General features: G+C 44.7%; 1 protein-coding gene across 17 annotated transcripts in view; it reads left to right on the top strand.

Moving 5' to 3' along the window:
- Positions 1-12118, top strand: part of SYNE1 (spectrin repeat containing nuclear envelope protein 1) — a 1651720-nt gene that overhangs the window by 667040 nt on the left and 972562 nt on the right. For all 17 annotated transcript variants that reach the window (XM_069606781.1, XM_069606782.1, XM_069606785.1 and 14 more), the window contains one exon: positions 9655-9882. In XM_069606781.1, coding sequence (XP_069462882.1) covers positions 9655-9882 — 228 coding nt within the window. The remainder of the gene's footprint in view (positions 1-9654; positions 9883-12118) is intronic.

The raw sequence follows: 12118 nt of genomic DNA, 5'->3' as shown, positions 1-12118 counted from the left end.
GTGTCGCAGTTACAAAAGCAATTGAATTAAAACAGAATATATTTCAGCTAAGAAGTTGGATGGGCCAAAGAGCCACGGTCTTATCAGAACTAAAATTGGCTGGCATTAGATACAACTAACATGAAAGAACAGAAGCTCCTGTTGAAAAAGGTCAAGTGACAACAAAAGACGTCAGAGGACCAGTGGAGAATAAAATCAAATACACAGAAAGGCTCAAATTGTGGTGTCCAGTCACGTTATGAAAGAAAAGTGGATGCATGAGGAGATCACACCTACGCACGGAAGCCAGCCAGTGCCCATACTCCTTAACAAATCCCAGAGAACAGTACAGACTCAAGGCCAACTTCAAACACTAATTGCCACTGAAACATTGAGTTGATGAAGGAAATGTACTTTTAATTGGTGGGAAGCTGGTAGCAAGACAAGCTCACCCGCACCTGGTTGTTCAGTCTGCATGCTGCTCACGTAGGTGGAAAGTTATTGACGGGGGTTAGAAGCCAACCAATTGTAGAGGACCACGTAGTTGAGGTCCTATAGTTTGTGTATCCAATGGGACGTCGTACATTTAGTGACGTTCATAGTGGCCATTTTGAAAGGAGGGCTTAGTTGTCCCATTTGTTGTTGAATATCCAATTGTTTTCTCTCTGTTACTCTATATAGATATTACACCTATACTTAGTAGTTCACTTAGGGCCAATCCCGCTTCCCGATAGATTTTAGAAGTTTGCCACCCAGGATGACGTTGGTAATGACCCAGGTCTACACGTCAGTAGTGACACATTTGGTGTATAAAAATATTGTTTTTTCTTAAATGAGTTGAGAGTTGAGTATTGAACGATTGATGATGTACGTTGTCCTCCCTGATTTACTTATTTGCATTAAAGCAGATGAACTTTTGCCAAGCTATTTGTGTCGCCTGAATTATTGATGTTTGATTAAAATCTGCATCCCCATCCATCTCAAGGGTATTGCTACTCATCTTAAAGGGCTGGAAAGTCTCCAGTTCCACAGGAAACTGGTAGGGAAATAATATGATGGCCGAGACTCAGGCACAATGTTTGTAGTTCCTTGGGTAGATGGTGGCCAGTTGTTTATGCTGCGAAGCACCCAAACTGAGATCCACCAGAGATGAAAGCTATGACCCACCAAATGGGCAGAGTGCTGACATGGAGATGTGGTGCGGGGGGCTCCAAGAAGCTCCAGGACATGAGCAGCCACAAGGACTGAAGCAGGTAGTGAGTGTGATGTGGAGACTTGAATAACTGCCAACTCCAGGTAAGCATTAGCGCATGCATGGATCAGGGCAGAGGACCTGAGAAAGTGTGTGTGTGTGGGACGCAGGGTAGTGTGGGTGTCAGTGCAGCAGTGGGGGTCATTGGCACGGAGTGGAGGATACTGCTGCACCATGCTTTAGAAGGGAGGGAAAGGTATGGGCTGGCAGCCATGTGCGGGTCTTAATAAGGTCAAAGAAAAGGGCTGATGGAGGGGTTTCAAGGGCATTAGAAGACTGCCGTACCTCAAGAAGGAGTTATGGAAAGGATAGTGACTACGAGGCTGGTGGATGAAAAACAGGTAGGATTAAAGAGCTTGTTTGGGGTCAGTGGTGCTGAATATAAAGTGTAGAACAGCAGCAAGAAAAAGCTCGGAAACGGAACTGAGTCCAACCACAAAGAGCTCACTCAGGTACTCAACAAACAGAGCCTTTCCCAACTCTGATTCACATCAGCCCTGAAAGGACGTATTGGCCATGGATTGAAGCACTTTATAACCTTTTCTAAAACTATTTGATGAAAGTGAAGATTGCATCATAATTCCAACAAAGGAAATCCCAGTGAGATACACTAAATAATCTCAGCAGCAGAAGGAGAAAATAATTCGAAAATATAAAAAATCCATCAAATCACTGCCCAGAAACCCAAAGCTCAAGAAACACATATGACCAATGGTAGCAAGCCATACCAATAATCAAACCACTTTGATATGAAATAGCCACTAAACAAACGAGCCAACTCATAACAAATGGCCTCCCAGAATGTGATAACAATGCTACCAGTCTAGAGTCTTTGACAAAGAAACCCGTCCAGCTGATAAAGCAACATATACCTCCATGAGGTAACGAGGTCGTAAGTTGGAAGGGGGAACTAAAAGGCGCAGAAACCAAGAGTCGTATGCCAAATGCAGAGGACAGGAAAGGCAAGATGAACTAATAGAATGTCCAAATGCAAATGAGAAACTTGCCCTGAAACAGAAAGAGAACGTGTCATCAAGCTGACAATAATACAAAACAAGAACGATCGAAAGCCAAGGGACGAAAAAGGCCCTAAATACAGAGTCAAAGCACACCAAAATACAAGGGCCTCATCGGGGGTTGGACAGGGCAGCCAAAATGCGACAGTAACGCTATTACCACCGCCATACTGCTCTACCCAATACCAAGTTCGGGCGGAAACCTGGAGATTTACCTCCAGCTTTGAGCTGAGGGTAAATCTCCAGCTTTATGCCCATTTTTGGTCCTATTACCACCACCGCTATTACCACCGGTGGCAATGGCACCGAAAAGCCCCATTGAGTACTATGCACTCTGAGAAACCAGAAGGTGTCTCACCCCCTAGTCTTCAGGGATCTGTCACCCAGGTGGCCAGGACACAGCCATGGTTTTTGGATCCAATACCTAGAGGTGGACCATTGCGGGAGGATCACCTGGGTGAGGGATCTTCGGGGAGTGGGAGTGGGACACCTGATGGCGAGTCATGGTATCCCCTGCCTCTAATACCTTCAACCCATCCTACCCAATGGGATATATGGAAACACTACCCCCTGCCTCCCTTTACCTTCAGTTTCACATGGACAGCCCACTCTGGGAGAAAACAGACTAACACCCGAGCATTGTACCTGACATCTCCCACTACTATGGTCAGGCAATTACTGATAATCACTCACACCTGACTTGCATTACACTTCCCCACACAGATAAAAGGCGGAGCATGAGAGCACACTCTGAGTGAGGAAAAGCACACGAAGGAACAGTACTTTCCCGACGGCAGCTGAATCAAGAAAGGATTAACAGATTGATATCTCTTTCTCGATTCTGTGGGTGGTAGTGCATGGCCGTTCTTAGTTGGTGGAGCGATTTGTCTGGTTAATTCCGGTAACAAATGAGACTCCTTCATGCTAACTAGTTACGTGACCCCCAACAAACGAAGATTGAAAAACGTGTGATGAAAGACACGAGGAAAGCTTAATTGATGATGAATGTTTGAACATTAAAGGAAAAAGATATAATACCAGTGACAGAGTGGTCCGGCACCACAAGGGTGCTCAATTGAAGGTCTCTGTAAGGTATCCAGCCAAGAAGTGGCAGAAACTAAAGTAGAAGATTGGCAAGAACATTGTGTGAAGTGAATCAAAGTGGTCCTGCAATGGTTTAAGCAAACCCCATTGCACATTCGACAGTCTTCGATTGTTCATATCAAGAGGAAAATGTAGAAAGTGAGATTACATGGTCCGAGTCTGAATGAGGGAGACCAACTGTGAACATTGTGCTAAACGGGTCCGAGCCCGAAAGAGGGAGACCAAGTTTGAACATTCTGCTAAAGGGAGAACTTGTGAATGTGAACATCCTGATAAGATAGGAACTTTGGTGCTTGTTTGTTACGACAGGCCCTCTACAGTAAGGGACTGTTATTTTAATTGGTTATTTATAATGCGCTTAAGACCCAGAGGTTTCTAAGCGAGGACCCTGGGATCGAACCTGTGTTGCTTCGTGTCGTCTTGCTCCAAGGCCCTGAGCTATTCTCCAGAGAAAGAGGCTTTGGCAGAAGGCCCTGATACCTATGCTTTGAACAGTATCCCCGTGGCAGAGAAGCCAAAGGGTGTGCGAAGCTCGAACGTGCCGCCTTGCCCTGTGCTGAAAACGTGGGGAAGGGAAGCCAACTGCTCAACTATCCTTTCATATTATTTCTTGAACACTTTTCTTTTTGCATACGCTATTGTCCCACACCATTTTGTATTTAGAAGTAAGGATTGGCAATATATTTATTAGTATAGGACCTTTTATTTTGACAGAGATTCGACTAGGAGTGCGTTATTATTATTTGATGGTCGTAGCTTGCTCCCATCCTCAGATTTAGGTTTAGATAGGCATTCAACCAACCCACTGAAGTTTAATAAAGACCCTTCAACTGTGATCACTTGTATCTGTCTTCACTCTTTGATACCATGCCTTCCTTACAAATGGGGAATTACAACCTTACCACAATCCGGGATCCGGCACTAATGGAACTCGGCGGAGTTGCGATAATGCTATTTGTGTTGGCGGTCTCCCGGTGCAGTTACCGCCGGCATACCGCTAAGGCTGAGATCAAGCCCAAACATGAGAAAATGTCAAAAGAGACTGAAACTAAAAGAACTATGATAATAAAGTTGTGAAGTGGAATGAGACACAATAGGATGCTGGTGCAGAATGCAAGCGTTAATCTGCATCCGCATCCCGTGCATGCAAGCCAGCTGATACACTTAAGGTGTATCAGTGCAGGAGGAGAATCCCCATTTCCATTGGGACCATGGTGGCATGTGCATGTGTTTTGAACAGCATATGGCTTTTTTCCTGTGTTTCATTTTCCCATATGCTCTGCTATCAACTCGAATATCTCTCACATCGAGAGAAAAAGAAGACTGCAGCGGTTTCTTTTCTAAAAACACACAGTTTGGGGTAAATCCATGAGATATAGCTATCTATTGTTGAGAAGGGGGCACCCCCTTCTCCATCAAATATTTAAATAACTACTGCAAGGAATAACCCCAAACCAAGCATGGAGCGCTAATTAACGCTTTGTGCCCAAGTTGTTTCAGACCTGGTGCAAATCCGTCCCACGGTTTGGGCTGTGCGCTTTGGCAAAAATTGACCTTCTTTGTCTATGGGAAAATGAATGGGAAGTAGACTAAAACTTTGGAAAAAAATGTTTTTTGTCTTCTTAATAACGTTCTTATTTTTTAACGTATGTTTTGAAACGTCGCAGTCTGTGGGGTCCCGCGAGTCCCTAATCACATTTTTTGAAATTCCGGTCAAATCCGTTACTAGAATCAAAAGTTATTAACAATAGAATTTTAAGGGGTTCCTGTGTCTTTTTTTTCGCTTTTTGTAGGTCACCTTATTTCAGCCGATTTTAGGCAGCCTACAAAAAGCGAAAAGGGGACATTGCTTTGTCCCTCATCCCCACCCCTCCCCCACCCACACCACCCTCTCTCATGGGATTTGTCAGAAATCAGGTGGTTTCACCCCTTGAACCCCCCTCCCTCAGCCCCCACCATCTCCCTCCCCACCCAAGACTCCCCCAACATAAACACACACATACACGCAACACACACAAGCACACAAACACTTACCCGTTCTCCCCCGACAGCTCTTCCAGGTCCTGGCTTGTGCGGCATGGGCCTGACAGTTCAATTTTGAAACACTGCTCTGTGCGGTCACAGAGCGTTCTTTCTAAATCGATCTTTTATTAAAAAAAATGTTTTTAACAATTTATTGACTTAAGACCATCTGACTCACCTTATATATATATATGTGTGTATGTGTAGAGTGTTAATCCAACAGAAATCTAGTCAATACCTTAATTAGGCTAACAAAGTCATTTATTTTGCTTATTTGCGAGCTTTCGTGGAATTTCTCCTCTTCCTCAGGGAAGGATGGAATTAAGCCTTTAAAAAACATTATAGCATCAGAGCTGACCTAGTCCCTCCTGGAAATTCCCTGTTATCTGTGCCCATCTGTGCACCTGATTTGTAGTTTTGCTCTGAGAGGCAGGTATTAGAGGTTGAACTCCCACACTCATTGCAATTGCAGCAGGCCTTCTAGATACGAGACTGTCACCCTGTGGCCTGCAGATTACCCGTCAATCCATGCCGTACGCGACCATACATCAATGTGTTCACCTACATAGCATTTACATTATTAACATACCATCTAATGTTGTGGGGGACATGTGCTTCCCATTGTGAGCTCAAGAAATCTCCACATCTACCACTGAGGACTGACTTCTCCCACACTTTGCCATACGAGAGGGAAACGGAAACATAAAAAAAACAGATTGAAGAAAATGTACAAGAAAATGCAAATGGAGAAGCAGCAAAGAAGAACACCTGTGTAGTGTCAGTCCCAAAGGAATTACCGAGCAGTGAAGGTCTCGGTAGAACTGCCACGAACCTCTAGAGGGCGCCATTTATTCCATAGGCTTCTCTCTGATGGATGCATTTCTCCATGCTTTTGTCAAGCTGCTGATGCCATTATCAACACTTCCCGCTTTTTGTACCATCTTCCTATCCATCCTATGCCCGTGTTCAATGTCCTGCAGGATGGCATCTGAGGGCACTGTCCAAGAGGCCAAAGACAACAGGCCTCAGTCTGTGCGCCAGTGGAGTTTTCAACTTCTACAGATGAATAAAGCAGAAGCTGGACAAATGTTGTGTTCATGAATGCAGTTCTTTATGTCTCTCACCCTTGATCATTTTCAGTGTACCACACATCGTTCCCGACTCAGGGTCTCTCTGCTGTTGAGGACCCCAAGGACTGCTGCATTCATTGTCACTTTTAAGTGTGTAATTAAAACCATTGCCGCGTGTGTTTGTTGGGCATAGGGTGAGCATGCCAGTGGCATGGCAGAGCAAGGGGCGGGGACAGACAGGCCGTGCTTCCAGGACACCATCCTGGTCCCAACTTCTCCTGGCTGCCTGCAGAGTAGAGAAGTGGTATAGACCAGTGCCATGAGAGAAGCTTTTGTCCCTACTGGCACCAACACCCGCCTCGGCCACAGCATCATTACCTGACAAAAGCTGAAAGCTGTCTTCGTGCTATTGCATAAAAGATGGTCTTGCTGAGGCAGCAGCGTTCCGGAAGGATCCACCAAAATAAATGGAAGCAACATGAAATGCTGTCCCCCGATGTCACAGGGCCCTCCCGTCAAATGGCATGGTGCGTGTTTGGAAGGGCATGCGCTAGGAACATCTACACTTAACAAAGGTGGTTAAATGTCACCACACTTCCTCATTTGACATCACAACCTTGCTAATTATATACTGACATCAAGATTTGACAACGGCAAAGTGTCCAAATGGGTGCTATGTGAAAAAGTCTCCATGGAGGCCATTTTTTCCCCCTGCACCACTCAAAGTCTCCCCCCACATTTTCTAGGACGGATATTATTTACTATTCTAACTCCAGTCCTAGAATATTTGGGGAAAGTGCTTGATTTTCTTGGGAGTGCAAATTTGAGGAAATGTCCCCCCTGGTGACCTTTTCCCCGCCCACTTTATTACTAGGTACCGTCCAATGAAGACTTAAAAAAAACACAATTTTTAGTTCATGTTTAATCCTCTGAGTTTCATTTCCAATCTGACCCCTTTAAGGATGAACTTTTAAACCTGTCCGTTACAAAGCAGTCTTTCTGTCACCGCTCGCGTGTTACTGCATCACACATCCTTAACTAGAGCACAGAGCAGTGCAGTGCTGTGCCCTAGGGTTGCAAGGAGCCTTTCTTAACCATGAAGTCGAACCATCTGATGATCCGTGTCATTTGAGCATAGGTCATATCAAAGTGTGCCTCTCCAGAAACCCCTCAGGCAACATTTAAGGGAGACAAATTGAGAGCCCTGTAGCCTACTTGCAACCACTCTGATTTAACCCACGTGATTGCTGATTTTTTTAAAAAAAAGATCTATCTCCTTGCAGATGTTGCCCCTTCCTGTGATGTCATAGGAGTCACAGGACATGTGATGTCACACGTGACCCCCACTATGACTTATTCAACATGACGTAGACGGTTTGGATCCCAACGGTCGAATACAGGATTTTTGTTTTTAAAACTGCCTTTTGGAGAGACCATGGTTTTGGAGACCTAATTAATTGCGTTAACAGAAAACATATATTTTCCTTCAGTTTCTGTTACCGGTTTTCCTCTTTTTTTATTATAAAAAAAACTTTCACTCAAAGGGTTGGACTTGTTTGAGAAAAGGAAAACAAAAAAACTGGATGTGTTTGTATCAAGGAACCACATTTTGCATGCAAGTTAACGTGTAGTTTGCATTTTCTGACTCGTATTAACTCACCTTGGAAGAGGTGCCATAGTGGTGGGCATAAAAAATAACACCTCCCCCCTTTTAATAACACCCCCCCCCCCCCAAAATACCCCCCTGCTCGGTCGCAATGGGATTGTGCACGGTGCCCTCTTTGGCCTGAGAATGTAATGAGCGATGCATGAGTTGTTTGCTGGCTCCATCACTGCCCAGGAATGTTATCCCTCTAGGCAAGGTTGAGCAGATCTCTGCACCCCTCACACCTATCCTCTGTAGCGCCATGAAGCAGCGTCTGTTCCACACAGGTGTGCGTTTACAAATCAGGAATACAATAGTGCATTCAAATAATATGCAAGTAGTTTTTTTTAAAAAATTACAGCGAGGATTCCTATATTTAAAAGCTCTAAAGGAACCAAGGCGCCCTTGCGTGTTCTTTTGGGAACAAATATGGTGTTTGCGAAATTAAATAATGACCTCTTTAACGAGTCCCAAATTTGGATAATGGACTTCACTTATTAAGTGATCCAATCATGTTTTAAAAACTTGGAATGAGTATTCCGAAATGCAAATAACATATTGCATCCCCCAAACATATTTGGATCCATCCCCTTGGCCTGCATTGCACAGATGTGTACCTCCAATGCGATTTAGATAAAGGCGCTATATAAAGAACACACCATTATCATTATTAATTCAGCTTCCCTTCCCGCACTTGGGGCGAGGGGTCCACAGATGGGAATTCCCCGCGAGAAGAGATGGCGCAGGCGGCGTACCTTTATGGACATCGTAGAAACTAATAAACCGACTATGACGAGATGGGCTACCTTAGGTCCTGTAGATATGACGTATTTGGGAGGCATTGCGCGTGATGTGGACCCTATAACATCCAAGACCTTTTGCAGGACAAGTTAATGGCAAGGAGTGCCTGTCTATAGCATTGCATAGCATCTATGATGATGACATTGACCAATCAAAAATGTAAAAGTGACACTTGATTTTAACGTGAATAGTAAAAGATTGGGATAAATGAGATGGGTGAACTGGCTAAAATACCATAAATATTTTTTTTAGTGTGCAACGTGAAAAAAAGTCTAATTGTATCATGTACTACGGAAGTATTATAGATGTAAACAGGTGATGATGACATGATTAAATGTTCTATCGTGATAGGTGATGAATTCATGATTGAAAGGTTTATAAACTAAACGCATTGAATCCATTTAAAAAATAAATAAATAAATGCTAATCTGAGCTCGGTCAAATTTCACTGCAACCCTTGTATGGAAATAAACGGATTTCCCTCTGCGAGGGAGCATGGCATACATTTACTCTTCGGACAAGTCATACCAATGGCGCCCTGCACACATGCCGTGGAGGGCTAAGCATGTATCCCCGGCCCCCCTTGCATGGAAAGTATTGATTTATTATTGTCTTGCTACATGTATCGCACCCATGCTTCTTCCGCTGAGCCAAAGGGTTGCAGCGCCACAGTCAGCTGCGTGATACTGACAGCAACGCATTCTGATTGAGAGGTCCAATAGCATGTTATGTGAGTTTCATCTACATATGTTTGTCTAATTTTAGGACACCGTGAGGGAAATTGAAGGCAAAATTGAAGAAATTCCCAAGCTGGAAGAGGAAGCGCAAACCTTTGCTGAGTTTGTTTCCTCGGGGGAAGCGGCGCGCGTGAAAGCTCGGCTGGTACAGGTCCGCCGGCATGGGGAGGAGCTAAAGGAGCACGGCCGACGAGTGGAGGAAAGCATCCTGGGGATCGCATCCCAGCAGCAGAAGTTTGAAGAAAGCCTTCAACAGGTACTGTAGACCGCATGGCCTTTGGATGTTCACAGTTATATAAGCCAATGTAAAAGGAGCAGATTAAACAGACGGGCAGGGCTGGCACTGCAATAAAGCAATGATAGACAGATGCCCCCGGAGATGCCACTAGGTGAGCACCCCTCTGGACCTCTAAACACATCACCACAGTCCCCTATTGTGAGGGGGCATTTGGGTGCACCAAATGAGAACTTTTATGGACTCCAAAACCTAGATGGGAGTGCCTTGAACTGGTGCCACTCATTTTGTTGTGGTCATTCCCAATCTCTTGCTGCCCTTCCTCTTATACACTGCTCCCACTTGTCTAGCATGTCCAACAGGGTTATTTTCTATCATCTATGTACCCTTGATACTAATCATCTGCTCCTATGGTTTGGAATTGTACTAACATGCGAATGATGCCCAGATATTTTCCAGACTTCAGGGTCCCATGAAAACATCACCTGACATGCTTTGGTCTGTGTCATACTGACCTTTGGGGAACTGCAAACCTGCAGAAGCTTGACCCAAATAAGTTTTTTAAAAGGTATTCTTTGTGTTCATGTCTCCAACCTTCTAAATTCCAGTTACTGCCCTGAAACCTTGGGTCCTGCCCGGGCGCACAAGCTGGAGGTGCTGAATCTTGGCATTGTTCTTGGCAGAAAACTATTGTTCTTTCCACAAGTGAATAAAAAAGCACAAACCTGCTGTTTCGGATTGGGAATCCTTTGGGGCCTTTTCTGCAAGGCCTGGATACTTCCCACCGCGGTATGGTGGCTCTGGCCTTATCACGTCGATGCGAGATTATGCTAATAGACTATAATTCAGATCCCTACAGAACTAGGCACATGCAGTTCAATCCACAGCTGCCAAATCCAACACAGGATGTGTCCAACTGGGGTCCTCTTCACTCTCTGCACTGGCTTTCTGTCAGAAAAAACATGTTTTAAAGGTGTTATGCATAACCTTTAAATCTTGGTGGGCCGGACTTCTTCCTTCATCTTAGAGGTAATTCCTCGCCCTGTGCCTTTCCACACTTTGTGGTCCTCTAGTGCTCTACTGCTGGAGATGTCCAGGAACAGGCGTTTTTTGCAATGGCGGGTGTTCTTTCTCGTGCATTGCAATATTGATGACAAGCATGACCTTACGAGTGGCCCTAACATGTGGCTGAGGAGTAGTCATCCACTGGTGTATTCACAGGAAGATACCTGGCTGAAGCCAGTGGCAGGGACCACCCAGTGGTTTAAATAGGGCCCCTTTACATGAAAATACAGAGATCTGACAGCTTTGACCAAAGGTTTACAATAGTTCAAAATATAGTCATTGCCAAGAATTATGGAGGGGTAGTGGCCACGTGCGTAGGGGGCCATGTAGGGATCTCACGGGTGGACATCCTTTACTTTCTCTTGGGATCATTTTGAATATGGTACAATACAAGTGGACTTGAGGCCAGATCCCTGAGCAACTTTAGATTACCTAATTTTAATGTTGCCATTTCTGCGCTCAACTGCACCCCTGGATGGGGGGTAGGCACAATGGAAGTGTTGCTCAATATTTAGAGCTCTTAAGTTTCTTAACACCCGACCAGTGAAGTGGTAAGCAACATCGCTTCCTCTTGTAACTGGAAGACCAAACCGGGCAATGAATTCTGTCAGGTGTTTCTTAGTTGCTGTAATAGCAGTGCCCTGTTTTCCCCGGTTTATATACCACCTTGTTCACACACTCATACTTTGGCTCGCCACTTATTGTCTTCTTTGTGCTACTGCACAGGCACCCTTCAAGGGAATGCCTCCACATCTGTAAATGTGTTATTGTATGACTTTCTTCAAATAAATAGAAATAAATAGATAAATAAATCCTAACTCAGTTCTTGACCATTTCCTGGCACCTAAATGCTCTGCTTCTCGGTCTCAGAGCTACCTCGTCCCATTTAGTTTCCTGAAATCAACTAAAGTCCTACCTCTCCCCTATCCCAAGCTAAGCTCTGCCTGTTTCCATTATGGCCGGCAGGGAATACTTGCACCAAAAAGATGCCTGCAGTTGTCGTATTTTAACACCCAACAGTTGCCTTTCAAATTGTTATGTTCTTTACCTGGTTCCTGCTTGTAAACATTTTTTGGGTCACAGAACTATTGACAGCCAGCAGGTTGGCCCTGAAAGGGTTAATGCAAACTTTAAAGAGCCAGTCGGGTGACTATCGTGAGCCATGCCATAGTCTTACAGGCCCACCCTGCTA

The sequence above is a fragment of the Ambystoma mexicanum genome, chromosome 4p (genome assembly GCF_040938575.1).
Source record: "Ambystoma mexicanum isolate Mex_15411 chromosome 4p, UKY_AmexF1_1, whole genome shotgun sequence".
Classification (NCBI taxonomy): domain Eukaryota; kingdom Metazoa; phylum Chordata; class Amphibia; order Caudata; family Ambystomatidae; genus Ambystoma; species Ambystoma mexicanum.
The sequence above is the reverse complement of the archived record's forward strand: the minus strand, read 5'-3'. Positions and strand labels throughout refer to the sequence as shown.